Raw genomic sequence first — 22,067 nt, forward strand, 5'->3', positions numbered from 1 at the left:
CGCACCCGCTCAATTCTTCGTCCAAATCTTTGTCTGCATGTTTATCTTGCTTTCCATTTGCTCTTATCTCTGCTGTGATGGAAGTGATTTCCATCCAGTTCTACCTTGTTTTAACCAATCAAGCATCATCCTTTTCAGGAAATGGCTATTGGTTCATGCCTCATCTCCGTTTCTCCTCCCTGAAACGGTACTCTGTTCTTTTCTATTCCCATTTCTCCTTGGATGTTGCACCTTTTTATTTTTACTTTTAGTGTGTTTCACTCATGGCAGAGGCTGGGGAAACTCTGAATGATGGCTTAGAAGGCTGTCGTTTTGATTGGAGGCAAATCTGGTGTTAAATAAATTAAAGTGGCCTGTATGGCAACCAGACAATGATTTGAGTGTAATCTACCCCAAAGCTGAGCAAATATAGCTCAAGTACAAGCGTCACCATATTTTATTCGTTATTCTCCAGCCTTCCCATTTTCCATTATGCCAATACATGATGGTGGTAGTGGGGATGTTTGTGAACACTGTTATGAATCTCTGTTGAATGACAATTTCCTCAGAACTGTGCCAGGTGTGCTGGGAGGTTGGGTTTACTGTGCACCCCCCACTCCCTTCTGCTTTTTCTTACTACTGCCACTACGTGGGGTGTGTGGGGGTGGGTTTGTCTTTTTTTTTTTCTTTTTTTTTTGTTTGGTTTTTTTTGTTAGTTTTTTGCGGAACTCCTTGGCCTGGAAAGTGTCTGTGAAGCATCAATTTCTCGGTTTCAGTTTTGAACCTTCTTCCATTTTGCAGGTGACAGATGGTGTGTACATACCCATTAACAGCATGAATGGTGCAGGTTTCCGGCCTTTCAACATGGTGATTCCCTTCACCTTTGGGAAGGGTGAAATTACAGGTGAGAGATGAGTAGTGTTTTAACTAAGGAATACAATGCATATAACACACTTGCGCTGATACTATTCACTGAAACTGACTCTGAAGACTTTATTTTTCAAGGAGGTGTTCCAGAGATTAAGGGGCAAAATTAAATGATTGCCACAGTGATGGCAACTCCAGTTTTCTCAATTTAAACGACTCAATTTCTCCTCTCTAGGGGAGGTTCATATGCCGTCAGGCAAAACAGCCAAACCCGAGATCACTGACAACAAGGATGGGACTGTCGCTGTGAAGTACTCCCCTACAGAGGCAGGCCTTCATGAGATGCACATCAAATATAATGGCACCCACATACCGGGTAAGGGCTCTGGAACTGGGGCCTCACCTACCCCACACCCTTTAATGCTTTGAACCTCTTAAATGCCAGCTATCTTGACAAGGGCCAAGGATATGTCTTCCCCAAATTAACTTCCTGTTAGGATTCTTTGCTCATTGTTGCAAAGTGGAGGGCTGTGGCAACTGTTCACGCTGAGGTTTAGGGGAGCTGAAAAGATTAAACTTTCAAGAGATTATTTGAGAGAGTATTTGAAGTTGGTACAGTATTTGTAAAGAAGGTTGATGCTTCACATGTTGAGGCATGTACATGGGGGGGCCTTCTAACAGCTAAGACTTATGTAATCCCATATTCTTGCTACCATGGCAAGAATTATGTTACAAATATAATATTCACTGAGGCCAGCAGATCCTACAGAAGGCCATATCAGTCCAAAGCAGCTGTTACCATGTTAAAAAGTAATATATTATCTTTGATTCACCCTCTTTTGTTGAATGACTTGTTTGCACCTGGCTAACTTGCCCAGGGTAAATGGAGACTCTGGGCTTATTACATATGTGGATATCCTGTTCCAAATTCCATTTTCTATTGTTTGATGATACCTGGCTCAGATGCTACCATTTGAGATTTGTGCTTTTTTTTTTTTTTTTTTTGTCGTCAAATGCTTTTGCTGGAATTGATTATGAAAATCTGCTAGTCCATACTTAAATTCTTTAGCTCGCGTGTGTGTGCATGCAACTCTTGGTTCATGTTTGGATAAACTGTCAATGTACAAGCCTTTCAAAATTATGACACACCTGTGAAATCAGTCCAGTGCTCTCCTTGCATTCATGCCAACCTTCTCAATGGGATTTTTTGCTCCACAGAGAGCCCTCTGCAGTTCTATGTCAACAACGCTAACAGCCCTAATGTGTCAGCCTATGGCCCAGGCCTTGTGTACGGTGTTGCCAACAAACCAGCCACATTTACTATCTACACAGAAGATGCTGCAGAAGGTGGCTGTTGGTTTTTCTTTACCTTTAACCATAAACACAGCAAATAGTAGTGGTGACTCATATTTGATGAGCATCAAACTGATTGAGAGTTCTTACGCAGGTGGCCTTGACTTGGCCATTGAAGGCCCATCGAAGGCAGAGATAAGTTGCATTGACAATGAGGATGGCACTTGCACGGTCACATATCTGCCCACTCTGCCGGGAGATTACAACATCCTGGTTCGTTACAATGACGAGCACATAGCTGGCAGTCCCTTTACAGCTAGGATGACAGGTGAGGACATATTGCAATGTATCCATTATAAGCAGTCAATTATAACCACTACAACCTGAATATTTTCAGTCTGTTTCAGTTTATGCAAATTAAGCGCAAGTTTAGCACTAACAAGTAAATATCAGCACCACCCTTGACTTTATTTTGCTTAGTAATATGGAGCTTTCCAGACAGTCCATTAAGTGCATTCCTTTTCAGTACTATTGGTTGAGTGCTGTATTTGGTGGTTTTTGCAGAGGACAAGAGGCGGTCTCAGGTGAAGCTGGGATCAGCCGCTGACTTCTCCCTGGACATCACTGAGACAGACCTCAGTCTGCTCACAGCCAGCATCAAAGCCCCATCAGGCCGTGATGAGCCGTGTCTGCTCAAGAGGCAGCCCAACAATCACGTTGGTGAGTGCATCTCATCCACCAACTTTGCACTGAAAGTGTTGGCAGAGACTTATTACATACTACATTTATTGAATGTATTTCTAATGCAACCCCTTTATTCTCTCCACTATAAATTCCTGGATATTTTCTTCATGGCATTTTTTTTAATGGCCTGCCAAAACCTTCTCTTAATGTTCCTCAACTAATACTATCTTATGATTTTCTTCACCCTCTCAGGTATTTCTTTCATACCCCGAGAGGTTGGTCAGCACTTGGTCAGTATAAAGAAGAATGGTTACCATGTGGCAAACAGCCCCATCTCCATCATGGTGGTACAGTCTGAGATTGGAGATGCCAGCAGGGTAAAGGTGTTTGGACAAGGACTGGTTGAAGGACACACGTTTGAGATGTCTGACTTTGTAGTGGACACAAGAGATGCTGGTGAGAAACACCAGTACCAGAGCTGCTCAATATGCAATTTTTCATGAGTTGTAGCTATTGTTTATTACTCTTAGTTAACCAGATTTTTTTATAGTAATATCTTGGCTGACATTTTCTAAAATGAGAGCTTTTTTTTGCTTTTTGGTTCACGAATGAATGTTTTCAGGATTTGATTATAATGAAACAAGTCATATTCCTAGCAGTAAAGGAGATATTCAATCCTGTTTCCATGTGCAAGTGTTGGTAAATCTGTTGACCTCATTTCTTTAACATAAAAGTACTTTAACTTTTTTATATACCCAAGCACATTTGCAAACGTTGCACAGTCTGACACCCACACCAGATGTGGACATTAGTGATGCTGATGGGAATGCAGATGAACCCCACCTCCCAGAATCATGCCATGCAATTATTAATCAAGCAATCAAAAATGTATTTGTACAGTGCTTTTTTACAACAGATGTCACAAAGCAGCTTTAAAAATGTCCCAATCCAAGCCCCCAGTGAGCAAGCCAAGGAAATACTCACTAGAGCATGGGGAAGAAACCTTGAAAGGAACCAAGACTCAAGGGGGAGGACCCATCCTCTGCTGGCCTACAATGGTCACCACAATAAGAACAATTTTAAGAGAAAAATAAATAAAGTGGGGAAAAAATAAGCAATTAATGTCTAGTTCAATTTTCTAGAGGTCCTAGTCTTGTCCTGATAGTGTGCATGTGTCCGAAACGCATCCTGCAAGAGAACATCCATTAAAGGCGACGGAGAAGTAGTAGGCTGGGGTGGGGGCATAGCTGCTGAGCTACAGCTTTTTCTAGGATCTTGGAAATAAATGGAAGTTTTGACATCAGCCTGTAGTTTGAAGACTGACATGGGTCGAGGCTAGATTTTTTTGATAAGTGGTCTTATTACTGCTAATTTGATTTAGGAACATAGCCAAGGTTCAATGGAGAGTTTATTAAATTTAATAAAAGTTAAATTACTTCAGGTAGGATTTCCTTAAGAAAGGAAAGGTGTTTCCTTTAGTCTCTATGCACCATCTCTAGGGTTTCCAGATCCAACATTTGTAAATGTGTAAACACTTAATATTCAAACTGATCATTTCTGCCATTTTTAAATGGCAGAGATAGGTTCCAAGTATGTTGGAAAAAAAAAACATCTGTAAGGTGTGTTTGGAATTAGAAAATGTATTTAATTCGTACCAATGCATTATTTGAGAATGACCAAGAGAAACTAGGGAAACTACTTTTTATAATTTGGACAGCATGTCTTTCTCAGAGTTTATTACCTTTTCCTTAGATCAGTGGGAGGCTTGTGACTTTAGGAGTACTTTGAGTTTAAGAGTACTTTTCCTCTTGTAGATTTTAAAAAGAATTTATTTCTATAACTACAAATTGATTGAAGGAATAACCAGGCAGAAACTGCCTTCTTTTGAAGGAGCTGTTTATTATACAGAATTTTATGGATAAAAGCTAATTTCCTCATCTCCTGAGAGAAGCACCAAAGTTTTTTGACTCTTATCTAGTGTTTTGTGTTTTGATTGCAGTGATTTGATTACTCTGCAATACTGCTTCCTCCTCTGGGAATCACAAACACAATGCACATGTAAAATAAATCTTATCTTGAGTATAATCCAACAAATTGTCACCTGTGGCCAAGGTTATGGAGGACTGGCGCTGTCCATCGAGGGCCCAAGTAAAGTGGACATCCAGACTGAGGACATTGAGGATGGGACCTGTGGTGTCTCCTTTTGTCCCACTGAGCCGGGGACATACATAGTGTCCATCAGGTTTGCTGAAGAACATGTTCCTGGTAAGTGAGAACACCAAGGGAGCTTTTTCATGCAATGCATAACCAGAATTGCCTAATTACCTATAGACTTGTGTTGTAATGTCCACAATGACCAAACAGAAAAGCCAGTATATCATTTTCTGTAAAACTGCTGTCTTAACAGCACAGTTGTTTGAATTGTGCTACTGAATTTCTTTAGTTCCCAAATGGTCTCTCTCATCCACAGGGAGTCCATTCAATGTTAAAGTAACAGGAGAAGGACGCATCCGTGAGAGCATCACCCACCGCCAGAAAGCTGCCTCCATTGCTACAGTCGGTAGTGTTTGTGACCTAAACTTAAAGATCCCAGGTAAGTAAAGCTTGAGCAATGTGGTTTTTTTAATTAAAGCTTTGTGGGTTTTTACCTTTTTTGCACTTCTGGAGGCAGGGGAATAATGACATGAACACACATGATTGATTGGTGAGAAATGAGCAGGTACAAAGAGAGGCATTGTGAATATTAGTTCCCAGGTTCATTGATGTGATGCTTTAAGCTATGCAGTACATAGATGTACATAGACATAAAATGGTTAAAGGTGGTGGTTTTTGTTGGTGCCTTTCCTCATTTTCCTGAGCCTTTCCACAGAATTAGATGTTTCAGTATAAATCACAATCCTCACACTTGCAGCAGTAGATCAGTGCTAGAAATACTGATGTGAAAATTAAGGTCTTCAGCAAAGGGGAGGAGCTGTATCTGGATGGAATTTTTGGTATTTGTGTTATGTAATGTAGGTACATGTTTAAGTGAATTCTTTACATTTTGATTTGCTTGTAAACCAAGCTACCATGCATTTTTTCTAAAAGAGGAATAGTAGAATAAAGGGAATAAAAGGTTGCTGGATGGATGGATGTCTCACTGTCCCTTTCATTTCCTCCATACAAGACTCTGGGCTGTCATAGCATAGCTATACTGAAGGCACTCCGATTTACTTAGCCCTTTCCCCAGACAACTAGGGTCTCCAAGTCTCTCTGCAAATGCTTTCAGCATGTCACTAACTGGAGTGGCCGAAACTTTCTGCAATTGTAAAAAGATAAAACAGAGATTATAATATTTGGTAATGGCAATAAAAGGTGCAGAATAGCTGCCTACTTGGACTAGGAAAACCCTAAAATCTAAAAAGCTATCTCATAACCTATGCATACTAATAGACTCTGATCTCAGTTTAGAAGTCACATAAAATCTGTAACCAAGTCAGCATTTTATTATAAGAACATCAATAAAATCCGATATATCTTGACTAAACGAGATCTAGAGAAGCTTGTCCATGCTTTTGTTTTTAGCAGGGTTATGTGATGGCCTCCTAACAGGACTTCCAAAAAAGACAATAGAACAGATTAAGTTGATTAAAAATACAGCTGCTAGAGCAAAAGAGAACACATCAATCCCATTCTTAAGTACTTGCACTAGCTCCTAGTATACCACAGATTTGACTAAGGAATTATTACTGGTCTATAAATCACTTAACGGTGTAGGACCAGCATGTCTATCTGATATGTTGCAGAGTTATGGGCCTTACACTGGCTACCAGTATACCACAGATTTGACTAAGGTATTATTACTGGTCTATAAATCACTTAATGGTGTAAAACCAGTGTACCTATCTGATATGCTGCAGCGTTATTGGCCGGGCAGAACTCCTAGGTCATAAGGAACTAATCAGTTAGTCTTGCATAAGGTAAAAACTACACATGGAGAGGCAGCATTTAGCTACTATGTTGTTTTTAAATAGAACCAGTTTCTGGAGGATATCAGAGCCCAAACATCACTATTGGGCAGACTTTTGGCTCAGTTTACACCCTGTGGCACTGCACTTTTACGAACTACAATTTTTTTTTCTTCTTAATTTATTCATTTTAATCTTATTTTAATTTATTCATTTAATTTCTCTTATTCTGTTTCCTTAAACACATTACAATTGAAATATTGAAAACAATGTTTAATACATTTTTAATTCATGGTAAAGACCTTTCCGAAGTGATGGATCTCGGGGTATAATGAGCCTTTTATATTATGTGAAGCACTTTTAAATTGTCATTTTGTATGACAGGTGCTATAGACATAAACTTGCCTTGTCCAATGTCCCAAACCCTTCATTTCAGAATCATCATGTCTTTCTTTTTTTTTTTCCCCCTCCTTCAAACTGAAGCGCGTTCATGATATTCAGGTTTGGGGTTTATTTTACATTGAAAGTAAATTTACTTTTTTTCTATCTGTGTGTTGGATAAGACTTGACAGCAAGACCTGGCTTAATGCATTATACATCTGAAATCAAGGTGTTAGGCATTCTGTGTTGCATACATTCTGATGAGGCAAGTCAAATAAGGGCACGATTTATTTGCTTACTCATATCTTTCCAAGGTGGGGCTCTCAATCTTTTTGTTCTTACACATAGTACAAGTAAAGGCGTATGTAACATGAGCACATCCACAATCTCTTGAATATTGTGGGCAGTATAGCTGGTCTAACTGCATCTGTGCTGTAATTCCAGTGTCACACTAGAGTAGGCTAATGTACCTGCCCCAGAGGTTTAGAGGAACAGATGAGTTCAATGAACACACTCCACACATGTTCCATGTCAAGTATGGCTGATGTAGTATATGACCATATGTCAGGTCAATGGGACTGGATTCTGAATCATTCTGAGGCCATGTGTGAGCCATCTTTTAAGTATCAGTATTGGGTAAGGAGAGTTGTAATCTAATGGAAGCTTAGCCATGAGTAATGAAAGATTATTGTAATGGAATGAAGACCACACAGAGCATTGCTTCCTATTATGATCTCATGCCTGATCTCACCCAGCGAGTGCCACTCGCCCACTTTGCTTTCTCTATGGAACGGAGAGCTACACCTACAAAATCTAAAACCCAGTTTTCCTAAACATTTAAGGAGTTTGTTGATGTATACGAGTTGATCACTTAACCAAGTCTAAAGAAGTAGATGGTTGATGTAAAAATACTGTAAAATACTTCACAGTAAAAGTTTTCTTGAATCCAGACAGATGCAAAGGTAATGCACTATTTTTAAATGAACATTTTTGCTACTAAAATGATCGTTTCTCAAAGCCCATGTTTTTCTTAAATCTTTATCCGCATTTTGCTGTTTTCTCTCTAATCATTTCTCAACTTGCCTTCGCTCACTTCTTCCCTTCTCTTTCTGTCTCTGCTGGTGTCCCATCAGTGACCTGGTTTCTCCTGGCTCTGGCACGGGAGCTACTCTCGTGCAGAGTCTACCGCTCTTGCTGTTCTCTCTGGCTCCGGGCCTCAGTCCCTCGCCAGCCCCTGAAGGTCCGGACCTTCGCTGTTGGGACCGTGCAGATCACCCAGATGGGCACGGCATCCCTGGCGAGGCCCTTGGGGCTGGAGGGTGCGTTTTAAAGCACTGGGCATGCGGACGGTGAGGTTGGCAGAAAAATGCTTGCTCTTCCCTGCAGTGTGTTTGTGTCTGTGCAGCTAATTCACTTCCCTGATGCTTCTGTGGCTTTATCCTTGAACCTCCATTGAAGTGCTGAGCTTAGTGCTAACGTTCTAGTGTGCTTTGTGCTAGTTGCTCACTAGGCCATCATTCATTGCATCTGTTGAGTTTTGGAAAATCCCCAGACATCCCTCCTCCCATAAAGAATATAGATATCTGAGCTGCTGGGTAAGGTCTCTCCTCTTCCTTCACTTGCAGGGGTGTTGTGCAGCAGAGCTGATCATTTCCCTGGACCACATGCTTCAGCATTCTTGGGAGTTTTCTTCAGTCTCCCTTTGTTCTCTGTTTCCTCTTGGTGATGAAGTCATTCATGCTAAACCCCCCTCCATTTCCATTGTCCAGAGATCGATGTCCACGACGTGTCTGCACAGGTCACTAGCCCGGCAGGTACCACCGAGCCAGCGGAGATCATCTCAGTGGGCAGCCACACGTACTGCGTCCGCTTTGTGCCACATGAGATGGGTGTGCATACAGTTAGCGTGAGGTACCGTGGACAGCATGTTCCAGGAAGTCCCTTCCAGTTCACTGTGGGGCCACTGGGAGAAGGGGGAGCCCACAAAGTAAGAGCAGGTGGTCCAGGCTTGGAAAGAGCAGAGACAGGCATTCCAGGTACAAAAATGCCTCAAATAAACATCTCCTCTTAGTTACAAAGACTGTGATGTTGAGTATCTAATTACTTTGATTCTTATGATTCAGCACACCATTAAAAGTAGCACCTTTTTGAAACTTGAGCCACAATACCCCCTAAACACCATGTGTGTTTTGTTTTATTTTTTAATTAAACTTTCCAGCTGAGTTTAGTATCTGGACACGTGAAGCAGGTGCTGGAGGTCTGTCCATCGCTATGGAGGGCCCCAGTCGTGCAGAAATCTCCTTCGAGGACAGAAAGGACGGCACCTGTGGCGTCTCCTATGTGATTCAGGAACCTGGTATGACTAAAACACGGTTCTAGAAAACCAGGACATGGGGCTAACCTTACAGAACTCACACATTTCATGATTGCAGGTGACTACGAGGTGTCCGTGAAGTTCAATGATGAGCACATCCCAGACAGCCCCTACCTGGTGCCTGCGCGGACCCCCGCAGATGATGCCCACCGTCTTACTGTTACCAGCCTTCAGGTGAGACATGAGGAAACGTCTCCGCCCATGGGCATGTCAGCAGCTATCAAAGAACTGGGCTTAACCATAAAAGATATGTTGAATAAATATTTGAATATTCTTGGTAGACTTTGATTAAAATGTTACTTGGAGCAAGTTTAAGTTTATTTGAAAAGTAATATATTCACTTTAGTAGACATTATAATATTCATACATAGTTCCTGGCTTGGGTGGAGTGTTGTAATGGGCTAAATATGTCCTCCTTTCCCACTTCACAATTTGCTTGAAAGGGTAGGAATTCATGGCATTTCTAATGCTGGCATCGAAGCCCAGTCTCAGCCAAGTGAGAGCTACTCCACATGAATTATACTATTCCACATCAAGGACCAATTCATATGCATATGTGGAAAAAGTAAAAGGCTTGGACATTAAATTTATCTCAGACTGTTTTGGAGCAGTAGTCAGAATATGATTTTTGGTTGCACTCTACTTTGAATAGCTGCTGGACATCAATCAACTTGGGTGGGCCTTCTGGTGTTGATCTTGTATTTTCATTTAAAGGCTTTTAACAGGCAAATTTAACATTCACAGAAGAGCTAGCTAAAGCAGAGGGTGGCAGTGTAAGACACCACAAACCTATAGAAATTCTTGTGTAGTTAAATTTGTCTCTGGTGACCCCTCTCTTGACCTTTTAGCTGGTTTGTTATGAGTTGAGGTAAAAAATTTCCATTTTTTCTTCATTTGATAAAATGGATGATACCTTTTTATAAAGTTGTTTTCCAGCTTTCAAAGAATGGCACATATTGTGCTATAAAACCTTGAGCAGCATTAGCTGAAGACTCAAGTGTAGATGTGACACCCCTCCCTTTTTGTGTGCTCAGGCACTTATCAAGACTCAGTTTTCCCGAATGCACTGCTCTTGGTGAACACTTGAGTGGGAGGGTTATGATTGAACTATGTATTTGCTGCTTCAGGAATCAGGCCTCAAGGTGAACCAACCTGCTTCATTTGCCGTATGCCTGAATGGTGCTCAGGGCACTATTGCTGCCAAAGTGCACAGTCCATCTGGAACCCTCGAGGAGTGTGTTGTTTCAGAGTTGGAACAAGGTGAGTCTCCAGAATCCACTGTGTGGGGACCATGGCACCAGTAAACAAAATGGCAAGATCATTTACAAAAAATACATTGTCTGTTAAAATATGACAACTTTGCTTGGATTGAATTCGTCAGTCTAGTTAAATTACACTGGACAACAACAAAATGCTTCTGAGTTAAACGCGGATATAACCGTGAAAATTTATTGGCTCTCATTTTAACGATAACTGCATGTGATCCATAAGAGACATTGTATTAGGTCCAGCTATAAGATGAAATATTAAAGTTTTTAAAATTCTGAGAAATATTGTATCAGATCTTGATGATCATACCCAGGAGGGTCTATTGCATCACTGGCTGACGTAAGATTACACAATCGCTGAGGTAAGATTATGCAATAGGGAGATGTATATAAAGCAACACACCATAGGACGAGCGATTTATTTCTGTTACTTGTGCTAAACGTCATGTTGGATGTAAATTCAGCTGCGTTAGGTTAAATGTAATTCCAGCTGCATTATAAACACTACTGAAGTGATGGTGTCAATCAACAAGTATCAATGCCTCGTAACTATCAATATTGCGGACAATTTTTGTTACATTTGTGGGGAAGTGACTTTTGCAAATCAGAAGGACATTGCTTTAAATGCAAAAGTGAAGAAGGCATATCTGTATTTCCAATGCAAGATCAGTGATCAAGACAAGTCCTGGGCCCCACACAGGTCATACGTGTGCAACAAATCTGTCACAGTAGATGAATGGAAAAAGAAGGTCAATGCCCTTTGCCGTTCCAATGGTTGGGAGGGATCCCAGCAATCACATAACTGACTGCTACTTCTGCATGGTGCCCCCTGTTTCTGTAGGCATTACAAAGAAGAAGGGGGCAATAGTGTATCCAATTATACCTTCTGCTAGCCGACCTGTTCCGCATGGAAGAAGGACTTATTCTTGAATACAGAAAGTATGGCTGGCATATCTGTTCTGACCTTAAGGTAGTTGCTCTGTTGATGGGTCTGCAGCTGGGACATACAAAGTACTGCTGTTTCCTATGTGAATGTGACAGCAGAGCACGTTCTTTGCACTATGTGAAGAAAGACTGGCCCCTGAGGAAGTCTCTGAAGATTGGAGAGAAGAATGTGCAGCATTCAGCACTGGCAGAACCGGACAAAATACTTCTACCACCCCAACACATCAAACTCGGTTTGATGAAGAACTTGGTAAAAGCCATGGATCGGAATGGATCAGCGTTTAAATACCTGTCTGAGAAATTCCATCAGCTCAGCAAAGCAAAAATTAAAGAGGGAATTTTTGTGGGTCCTCAGATCCGTCAACTCAAACGAGAAGTTCGACTACCTACTTGAGGGTGACAAGAAAAAGGCTTGAGAATCTCAGGGCTGGAAACTATAAGGAATTGGTTAAAGACATGTTGTCAGTGTATCACAAACTTGGATCGACAATGTCCTTAAAAATCCATTTCCTTCATTCCCATTCGGAATTTTTCCCTGAAAACTGCAGCATGGTAAGCGACGAGCATGGAGAATGCTTTCATTTTGGCATTTGAGAAAAGATACCAGGGAAAGTGGTCCACTTCTGTTGGCTGATTACTGTTGGACGCTAGTCAGAGATGATCCTGAGTAGGTCCACAAACGACAGGCAAAGCAAAGTCACAAATAGACAGGACTTCTGTTACAGTATGTGCCATTTCATAGTTTTTCTAATGCATAAAAAACAGAATTTCTAAGAAATGGTAACCAAGTAAGCTTACTGTTGTTAAATTTGTGCTCAGCACCTTCAACTTAAAATTAGCCAATTTTAAGTATCTCAGAAGCATGCCTTTTGTAAAAATTTGTTGTCCAGTGATTTGGGAATGGTTAAAAAGAAATGCACCCGAGTGGAATATTTTTGCAGAAAATGTTTAGTTTGAGCTACATAGTGACCGTTCTATTACTTTGTTCATACTTGTTGGCAGGTAGTGTTTCAACACTTCTACATTTTGCCCCGATACGTGTTCATTTTTTCTCTAGGCAAATATGCGATTCGCTTCATCCCATGTGAAAATGGCATCCACACCATTGATGTAAAGTTCAACGATTCCCACATCCCTGGTAGCCCATTCCAGGTGAGAGTAGGGGAACCAGGACAGTGTGGAGATGTCGGACTTGTCACAGCCTATGGCACCGGTTTGGAGAGAGGAACCACAGGTAACCACAGAGTAAACCCATGCCCCACATTGTGTGTGTGATAGAGATGTGATGGACTGTCTTATGTGCTTATTTTCTTGAATAATATAAATAATTGGCAAGATTTTAATTTATATATATATATATATATATATATATATATATATATATATATATATATATATATATATATATAATATATATATATATATATATATATATATATATATAATATATATATATATATATATATATATATATATATATATATATATATATAAATATAAATATAAATAAATTTAAAATCTTGCCAATTATTCATATTGCTGCCTCACATTGATATTCAACACTACTATAAAACAGGCTTTTAAGCTAGGCTAGGCCATGATGTACAGTAGCATATTATAAAACTCCATGGTGTGTGTTGGTCTCCTTGCGATGGATTTATTTGACTGTAGCTCCACCATAATCCAAGGAGCGTGTGTATGTATAAAATGTGTACACACACACACCAGATGTGCTTCTGTATGTTGTTCACAAAGATGCTTTTGTAGATGGACCAGGTTTCGCAAGGATGATTTAAATCTTTGCCATGGAGCCCATCCAAAGTAAATGTCTTTTTTTTTTTTTTTGGTAACTTGCCTAATTTAAGTGTGGTCAAAGGTAAAGCCACCCACTAACTGAGAAACCTGCAGCAATTAGGCCATCTTTTCTGAGGTTAGGTTCAATGTCCTCATTTCTACAATTAAGCATTAAATGAGACAGTAGCTCTCTTGTGAAGCTTAATGATGGTTAAATTGATGAACTCGGGGGCAGGGAGACAGTCACTTAGGAAGGTTAAATGGGTTCTCTGGCTGCTAAGCCAGAGAGCTGGCTCTTTTATTCTGGTGGTCAGAATTCACGTTTACCTCCTGTCAGACCTGAGTTTGAGTCCTGGTTAGGGTGGCTGCCTTCAGCCTTCGATACGCATTGGGCACATTCACAGTTATCACACTTCTGACACCAAGTTGATGAACCCACCCCTGCTGTGAAGGGTTGGTGTAGCTGAGTGTGAGGACCATTGATGAGGGGAATGGGCATGGCCCTGATGAAAGCGACATTTGTGTGCAGAGGGACACATGGACAGTGTCATGCACAGGGGCACTACCTGGAGGTGAAGGCAGTGTGACTGAGACAGTCAACCTCCAAAGGGCAGGATGGTATGACGGAGACCATCACGTAGGAAGGTTAAATGGGCACTGCCTCTACCTCCTGTCAGACCTGGGTTTGAGTTCTGGGTAGGGTAGCTGCCTTCATTACAGTCTGTTGTCTGATTGCTGCCTTTATTTTCTTTGTTCAGGCAACCAGGCAGAGTTTATCATCAATACAACCAAAGCAGGACCAGGCACTCTGGCTGTGAGCATTGAGGGGTCCTCAAAGGTGAAGATGGACTGCCAGGAGTGCACCGAGGGCTTTAACGTGCAGTATACCCCCATGGCCCCTGGGAACTACTTGATCATCATCAAATATGGGGGCCCCAACCACATTACTGGCAGTCCCTTCAAAGCCAAAGTCACAGGTGTGAACATGTTCAGTTTGGACAAATGGCAGTTTCCCTTTGGTGTCATTATCTGAGTAAAATTAGCTGCATTGCAGTATTTTCTGGTAGCAAACTGTGATTTGTTCTTGTGTTGGCAGTCATCTAGTACCTGTGATGTGTACATAGTGAATGGCTCTATACCTGTGTTCAGGTCCACAGCTTGTGAACATGACTAACAACAATGAGACATCTACTCTGATGGTTGATCCTGTGGCCAGAGCCAGCTGCACAAGCTCCTATATTGCCCTCCCCAAGCCTGCTTCTGATGCCAGCAGGGTGACCAGTCGAGGCCCAGGCCTTAACAAGGCCTATGTAGGCCAGAAAGCAAGTTTTTCTGTCGACTCTAGCAAAGCAGGTGAGCAAAAACTTCACATTAGCTCAGTAGGTTGTTACTGAGAGCTTCCTGCCAAATGCACACACCTTTGTGCTTGGCAAATAAACAGAACAGTGCCCAAAAGCCTCTGTGTGGTCTTTTGTGTCTTCTGTATGCTGTGCCTTTTTCTTTTCACTGTGAATGCATTTCACTTGCATATTTACAAGCAACTACATGGAAATGATTAATTTCAAGATTCCATTAAGATGGTACCTAACGACAATATTTCCACCTGCATGTGCCCTCCATTAGGGAAGAACATGCTTCTGGTGGGAGTTCATGGACCACACGCCCCTTGTGAGGAGATCATGGTGAAGCACATGGGCAACATGCAGTACAACGTCAGCTATGTCCTGAAGGAGCATGGCAGCTACACACTGGTGGTGAAGTGGGGTGAGGACCACATCCCAGGGTCACCCTTCCATGTCACTGTTCCTTAAGTCCTTAAAGTGAAAAGACCAACTTTCAGGGAGAGACTTTTGGGAGATGGAAGGAATACAAGAAGCCAAATCATTCTAATACTTTATTAATCCCAATATGGTTAATGACCAAGTTTGCACTTAGTTTGTATTTTATATGCATGGAATTGTGCTGACTTGTGCTCAAAATGGAAAATCCTTTTTGTTGGTTGTTTCTCACCATTCTCTAAGAAGTCTGATGTTTTTCTCTCTGGTTCTGAGCTCAAGGGGGCACAAAAGATTTTATCCGAGATGAGTGTCAGTTGAAGATGGGAATGCTGCATTCCTTTTAGATAACCTTTACTACTGATACTGTTGCCTGTTTTGATGCCTGTTTTCAGCCTGTTTTAATGCACACAGTTGCTGTTGTTTCTGATGCTCTGAACTGCTGCTCAACCTGGACTACTGCATGTTTACATGCTCATGACTCAAATGGGGTTCTGCAGTAGCAGGCATTCAGTTACTCAGATTATCTTTTGAAACCCTTAGGATTTTCACCTGTTGTATCTGCTGTTGACTCTGCTGGTGATTGGACATGACCTGTCCCAAATGTTTGGAAGCATATGGCAAAATTAATAGACAAACAAGTGAACTGCTTGTTAATCTGATGAGGTTTCTTGTAATGTGGTGGGGAGACAGGATTTTGGTATGATACTGGAGCTCACTCTATGCTAACTCTTAATGATTCATGCGTTGCAATGTTTATTAAATGCTATTTCTTTATTGAATCAATTTGTCTAGCATTTATGTCAATGTATTTTTATTTGAATCTTGCTTTTGTTGTATCCGAGTACTGTTTCATCTCTATGCTTCAAAGCAGTTAGCGGCAGATTATGTATACTGGCATTCATGTTTGTCTTGTTTTGGTAAAATATTTTAAAAGCAGGAGGGGTTGCTACTATTTGCCTTTTGTATTAGCCCTGGGTGCCTTAATGTGAAATGCAGTTAGAGATATGTACATTTGGTAATTGAAAAACTGGAATAAACAGATGAAATTACACTGTCTTGCAAAATTGACCTAATATATTTACTCTCATATAGCAGGGATTTGAAGATTTGAGATTAATTGGTCTATGGTGTTAAACACTGGTCCTGTATTCATAGGCTACCAGTGAACAATACTTGGGTGACTGTGCCTCATCATTCCCATGTGATTAAATGTAGGTTCCCTGTTGCTGTAAATAAAGTGACACTGACATTTTCAGACTTCTAAGGGAATGTGTTCCAGATTGCAGTAACAGCAAATTTTCAGATCAGCATGCATGCATCTTCAAATCTACAAAGATAATTGTCATTAATCTTCAGCTTTACTGTTTAGTCAGAAGGAACACAGGGCAGGGTAAGTGATGTGATTGTGACCAGTCACTTAGCTTGCTATATAGTTGTGCCATACTGTGCAAGGCCAAGTATAGAAGTCTTTGTTTAACTTGTGCCATGTCAGCACGTAATGAGCCTATTTTGCTGCAGTATCATCTGTACAGATGGATTTAAAGTTGAGACTGACTTGAATGGAACATTTTGTATTGGATATGGCAGTTTCAGCCAGAGTAGAATGCCACCCCATCCCTTCGAATATTTTCCTCTCAAGGTTTCTTCCTCATGCTCTAAGGAGTTTTCCTTGCCACTGTCACCCTTGTCTTGCTCACGGGGGGGCTTGGAACTGGATATTTTGTAAAGCTGCTTTGTGACATCGGTTGTAAAAAGTGCTATAGAAATAAATTTTCTTTGAATTTCTGGTAATGAGCTTCCTGGATAAATTTTACTCTATTTTAATCTGCAGTGGCTTTCATTTCCTGTAATTTTTTTTTTTTTTTTTTAATATATAAAGGGTTTCCATTCATGCTGTCTGCTTTTAGAAGCATGAGCTGCTTTTTATTTAAGGAATAAAGTTGGAATTATTATGCAATGACTTGATTGACAGAGCTCCACTGCCATCTACTGGACTAATATGTGAACTGCATTTGCCAAAAGTTCAATATGTCCATTTCATACTATGAATATTTCGATGTAATGCTGTTACCTTGTAAAGTAAAATTTCCTTAATTATGAATGGTACAGACGTTTCCTTAATTATGAATGGTTTGCTAGTAGGCATGCATCCTACATGCTGATTTGTCTTTTACATTACACCAAACATTTTCATTTGTATTCCATTTCTTTCTTTGTATTCTTTTTCCCCCTGAAAGTGAAATGGATACAAAATGGGTTGTTATTCTTTTGCTGCAGTGGGGGTAAACCTGGGTCTTTTTTTCATTGTCAGCACACCATTTTGTGTGATTGGCTGAGTGCAAATGACGACAAACTCCTCTTTGGTTCCTGTGGCAGTACTCCTGTTTTGTCTGGTCAGTGCAGGAACCTCGGGCCTCTGGTGCACTGCAGATTAACTCTGTGTCCATGTAAAATGCTGTGGCCCAAGCATGTGTGACTTAACCACAGAACCAGAACTGCTACCGGGAGCTAATCATAAAGGAGGCTTACACACGGCTGACTTAGAAAATTAAATATGGTAAAGACTACCTAGCTAGATTCATGGCACATAAGGCCAGGGCCATGGGCCTCTAACCCTGCAGCTCCTGCTCAAATCATTCTACCTCCTGTGGTACCACATCCAGAGAAGGAAGGGGAGGCCCTAGCCCCAGCAAAATGCTCTCTGAGCGAGGTGCCCCTCATGCACCCAGTCAGTCCACAAGACAGGAGACCCTCTACAACAGCTTCTCCAAAGAGGGCAGAGGATGCATCTTCTACCTGAAGGGGCCAGAGGAAAAGTTTGACTATGCATTACTAACCTCATGGGAAAATGGTTGGAGATTAGGTAAGAAATTTGTTTAGTTTATTGCTACTTGCTACTCCTCAGGGTTGGTGACTAATGAGTTTGATTATTTAGTGGTTCATGATCTGGTAAATATGGTTTGCCATGAGTTCTAAAGATGACACAATTGGTAGATATTCTAGCCTGATGAGTACTGCTAAATTTGTTTATTTTTTGGATGAACTTATTAAATATGTGTTCAGAGGTGACTTTGAAAATAACTTAGATGTTGTTAAAATCACTTTCTATGCCAGGAATTATATTTTTAACATTAACTCTGCAACTGCTCACCTAAGCCAAGTTTCCATGGAGAGACAACCTTTTGAGAAATGACCTCCAATTTGCATAAAGCTACTATTATATGCTGAATTGTTGTGCTTTTAAGATACCTAGTTTTGCTTAAATTTTTGTGACTTTGTAATATGTCATAAAATAAGTTGCAAGAAAATACTGTCTGGTATAAGCCATGTTTTTAGTATTACAAGTATTACATGAGCAGTCTTTCAAATTTTCTTTAATTGTATTGATTTGTATTCAAGAAGTAAAAGAAATAGTTTACAAAGTTAACACATACTATGTCTTAGCAACCAGTAATACCAACCTTGAATGTGCTGGTTTATAATTAACAAGCACGGTTAACTTGTCATCACCCTTGTAATAAAAGCCATTGCTTTTCTTGGAAAACGCACTGATCAGCTTCAGAGTAAACCCTTAATTACTCAGTGGGCTGAATACTCTGATTCTAATTCTAATCACAGTTACTAAATAATGTAGGAATAGCTGGTGTTTTTCAAACTTTAACTTGCATCAGAGTTAAACATACAAGCACCAAAAAGTCTCAAGTTAATAATCAGCCACTTCTCTGAACTGCATTCACAGTGATGCACAGAGGAAAATGGTCACTCACAGTCAAGGCCTAGGATCAGAGGCGAACATAAAGTAAAATAACATGCATTATTAGGGGTCAATGTTTGAGATGCAATTTGAAAAGGGCTCTGAACATTGCTGAAGTGCTTTGTACCTGCTGTTCAGTAAGTCCAAATGCCTGTTTGAAGTTGTATACTTCCACTGACTCTGGCCTGATAGCCTGGATGATTTTCTCCCCATGGAGGACAACCCTGCAGACAGAGGAGCCAGCTGATGTCAGACCAAGACAGTTATCATTCAGCCCTCCAATGGTGGTGCTGCCTCACACAATGCCATTTGAATTATTTTTATATAATGTCATTAAATCAGGGATTGGCTTGGTGCAATTTTTATTCATTTGGCTACAGTTTCAGTCTATCAATTTGGCTAGCTTGACTAGCTAGTGTTGAGATTTTTGTTTTCCCCATCTTGAAATGCTAGAAATAATCCTAATATTAAATTAAGATATAAACTCGATCTTTAAATCAACTGACTTTAATACAATACAGTATAGCCTGTTTTAATGTAAAAACTGGGAACAGGAGTAAAAACAAAAAGGATGTTCTAACAAATTTTCTGACCTATCATAAGCGCATTTTGTTGACTCCTTCACTGAAGTATCCAGGTCATCACCTGTTATCCAAAAGAAGCTTGCAGTGGAGCGAAGGCGAATGTTTGGCCAGTCTTTCTTGGGGACATAGCCGCAGGCAGCATTGAAATCCCCCATGATGATGAAATTCTGTTGAGAGATGCAAGGCAGGAGGCTAGATGTGTAACATGAACGGTAGCATCAAACTACTGAAGTACTGACGAGCTGTGTGTGCATGCATGTTCTGAAAGCAGGTACAGAGAATGTACTGTGAAGGCATCAGTTTCACTTATTTATAGAAATGGGTCTTGTGGTTCAACTGGGCTGGTGTGCTCTTCAAAGATCATATTAGATCCTTTGTTTTGAAAAGTGCCGATGCATAATCACACTACAAATTTGTATCTGAATGTTAAATGAAGATAATATTTAAGTATTAAGAGATACCAATGTGGGGCACAATGTATTTATATTTTATAGATATCAAAGCATAGCATAAGAAAAATCATAAGAACTTTAGGAGCCACTGTTTCTTACCTTTGATTGCCATTTTTGTGCAACATCTTGGTACACATCATACAGCTCATCTATTTCTTTAACTGCTGCATCTGGAGTTGTATGGATAGGTATGATGACAAAATCTTTGATTTCTGTAATGGGAGTGGGATGTGTTTATTATTTTCTATGGTGATAATGCATAATTCCTAATACTTTGTTTTAGAAGCAGTCTGTGTCTTGCCTGTTGTTGGTGATGAAAACCACACAACAAAGGGTTCACGGGCAAATGCATCAGTATCCTCAGATTGGATGTCAGGGTACTGATAAACAGACTTTAAAGACACCAACTTCTGCCTGAGAAGACAAAGAAAAATGCTGTTGCTGTAAGGAAAATAACTCTGGAGCCATCTTTCCAATAAATTATTTTTATGTACGAATCTAAATATAATGCACCTGTAAATAAAGGCATACTGTTCCTTGTAGGACTTTCGACCAAGTCTTTGACTGATGACATGGCCATACTCAGGTCTCCGTCCTCTGTACCGGCTGTGTGAAAATGTGTAGTCAGTAACACTGTGCTTGTGCCTCTTTACAAGTAGCAGAATTCATACATACTTGTTGAGATGCGTCATTAGCTGAGGGAATGCTGTTCCTTTTGCATCTTTGATTTCCATGACAAGCATGAGGTCACAGCGGGTAATACTCTGCGGTGTTAAAATGTATTATAAACAGACAACATTTCAAGGCTAAAATGCATGTAGTGATACTAGAAACTCTTCGAAAAACATACAAAATCTTGTAAAAAATAGCATATATAGCAAAGATATCTCCCTATGCACTACTAGGATGAAGTGCTAAATCTCTAACATGATACTATGGGAAGTGAAACAATGAAAGAAACCTTAGAAATAAGAAACATACTTTTTCTGTAGCTTTTGCTTGATACATGGCATACAATAACCATGAAGCTTGAATATGCTTGCAGGATGAATTTGGAAAGTTAGACAAGTTAAAACCAAATTATCAAAAAGTCTGATAGATATACATAAAAAATTAACTGTAACAGTAACATTTTTGTAGCATATGTTTACATTCACATAAAGCATGAGATCACATTAATTCTGTAATTTATGAAACATGCATATAAACACATCCATTTACATGATTGCATTTTTTTAATGATAAATAATCAAATACTCATGAAATCTGAGGCAAACCTTACCTCAAGTATTATGTTCAGTACTACTGGTTTGGAGACTTTGCTTTCTCCAAAGGACTGTATGTTGAAGGAGCATATTTTGAGGCTCAGGACTCCTCCGAAGCTTAGAAGCAAAAACAGAGAAGGGCTCATCACTGGGCTGTAGACTACTCTGTATGAAGAACAACCAGGAAGTTCCCTTAACTATTTGTGATCATGCACTCCCTCAGCACTGTTGCTTACTCATCTGTCCACTGTGTCAGGGAACTGTGTTATTATTGTCAGAATAAAATATTTAATCCTGTTACAGTTCCTCTCTCTTGCTGCAGAAACCCATGCCTGCACAGGACTTCTTTTATATGCTGTTGTAATCTTCCACTGCTGTTTCATGATCATACATGATCATGACCTTATACAGTCCACTAATACTGTCCAGTTTCTGAACATTCTGTTTTTGTTTTGATTATATGAAAATGTTATTTTCTCAGTACAACTGCTGTAAATGAGAACTGTATTAATTAGACTATGTTAACAATGATTCCAGTGTTATGTTGTTTTTACATTTGTTACATAGACACACTTCTTGTCTCTCTCTCTCTCACACACACACACACACACACACACACACTGCCTATAAAATACTCATGCTACTACACAATAAACTAGAGTGATTCTGTGTTTCATTGCTACTCAGAGGCCTGCCCTGGCT

General features: G+C 40.2%; 2 protein-coding genes across 7 annotated transcripts in view; one reads left to right on the forward strand and one right to left on the reverse strand.

The window, feature by feature from the left end:
• Nucleotides 1-17,015, forward strand: part of LOC113572410 (filamin-B) — a 55,284-nt gene extending 38,269 nt beyond the window's left edge. For 2 of the 4 annotated variants that reach the window (XM_027001936.2, XM_027001937.2), the window contains 16 exons: nucleotides 781-883; nucleotides 1,082-1,222; nucleotides 2,065-2,193; nucleotides 2,294-2,467; nucleotides 2,704-2,859; nucleotides 3,076-3,279; nucleotides 4,936-5,088; nucleotides 5,294-5,416; nucleotides 8,921-9,187; nucleotides 9,370-9,507; nucleotides 9,584-9,699; nucleotides 10,653-10,785; nucleotides 12,796-12,972; nucleotides 14,291-14,509; nucleotides 14,682-14,885; nucleotides 15,156-17,015. In XM_027001936.2, the coding sequence (XP_026857737.2) occupies nucleotides 781-883; nucleotides 1,082-1,222; nucleotides 2,065-2,193; nucleotides 2,294-2,467; nucleotides 2,704-2,859; nucleotides 3,076-3,279; nucleotides 4,936-5,088; nucleotides 5,294-5,416; nucleotides 8,921-9,187; nucleotides 9,370-9,507; nucleotides 9,584-9,699; nucleotides 10,653-10,785; nucleotides 12,796-12,972; nucleotides 14,291-14,509; nucleotides 14,682-14,885; nucleotides 15,156-15,343 (2,625 nt within the window). In that variant the 3' untranslated portion in view covers nucleotides 15,344-17,015. Of the gene's footprint in view, nucleotides 1-780; nucleotides 884-1,081; nucleotides 1,223-2,064; nucleotides 2,194-2,293; nucleotides 2,468-2,703; nucleotides 2,860-3,075; nucleotides 3,280-4,935; nucleotides 5,089-5,293; nucleotides 5,417-8,284; nucleotides 8,501-8,776; nucleotides 9,188-9,369; nucleotides 9,508-9,583; nucleotides 9,700-10,652; nucleotides 10,786-12,795; nucleotides 12,973-14,290; nucleotides 14,510-14,681; nucleotides 14,886-15,155 lie in introns of those variants that run through there. The other 2 variants (XM_035520182.1, XM_035520183.1) reach the window with 2 other exon arrangements.
• A 1,653-nt stretch (nucleotides 17,016-18,668) lies between these two features.
• On the reverse strand, nucleotides 18,669-21,594 carry LOC113572443 (deoxyribonuclease gamma-like). Of its 3 annotated transcripts, none has more exons than XM_027002025.2 (9): nucleotides 21,383-21,594; nucleotides 21,082-21,138; nucleotides 20,776-20,864; nucleotides 20,614-20,706; nucleotides 20,402-20,514; nucleotides 20,200-20,312; nucleotides 19,710-19,815; nucleotides 19,192-19,288; nucleotides 18,669-19,086 (listed from the first exon to the last, which is right to left on the reverse strand). In XM_027002025.2, exons 1-9 carry the CDS (start codon nucleotides 21,509-21,511, stop codon nucleotides 19,080-19,082), a joined length of 804 nt encoding a protein of 267 aa, XP_026857826.2. In that variant the 5' UTR covers nucleotides 21,512-21,594; the 3' UTR covers nucleotides 18,669-19,079. The 3 variants fall into 3 exon arrangements, with proteins under 3 accessions (XP_026857826.2, XP_026857824.2, XP_026857825.2); XM_027002023.2 differs by having other exon boundaries at nucleotides 19,658-19,815; nucleotides 21,383-21,592; XM_027002024.2 differs by lacking the exon at nucleotides 21,082-21,138 and having other exon boundaries at nucleotides 19,658-19,815; nucleotides 21,383-21,592.
• Between the last annotated feature and the right edge of the window lie 473 nt (nucleotides 21,595-22,067).

Source organism: Electrophorus electricus, chromosome 20, assembly GCF_013358815.1.
Source record: "Electrophorus electricus isolate fEleEle1 chromosome 20, fEleEle1.pri, whole genome shotgun sequence".
NCBI classification, from domain to species: Eukaryota; Metazoa; Chordata; class Actinopteri; order Gymnotiformes; family Gymnotidae; genus Electrophorus; species Electrophorus electricus.

Excerpts from the sequence above, each read along its gene's own strand:
- LOC113572443 (XM_027002023.2), bottom strand. The coding sequence starts at position 21,511 with ATGAGCCCTTCTCTGTTTTTGCTTCTAAGCTTCGGAGGAGTCCTGAGC. Across the intron at positions 21,139-21,382 it reads TACTGAACATAATACTTGAG|CATATTCAAGCTTCATGGTT; the intron begins GTAAGGTTTGCC and ends TCATCCTGCAAG. Across the intron at positions 20,515-20,613 it reads CAGTATGCCTTTATTTACAG|GCAGAAGTTGGTGTCTTTAA; the intron begins GTGCATTATATT and ends TTGTCTTCTCAG.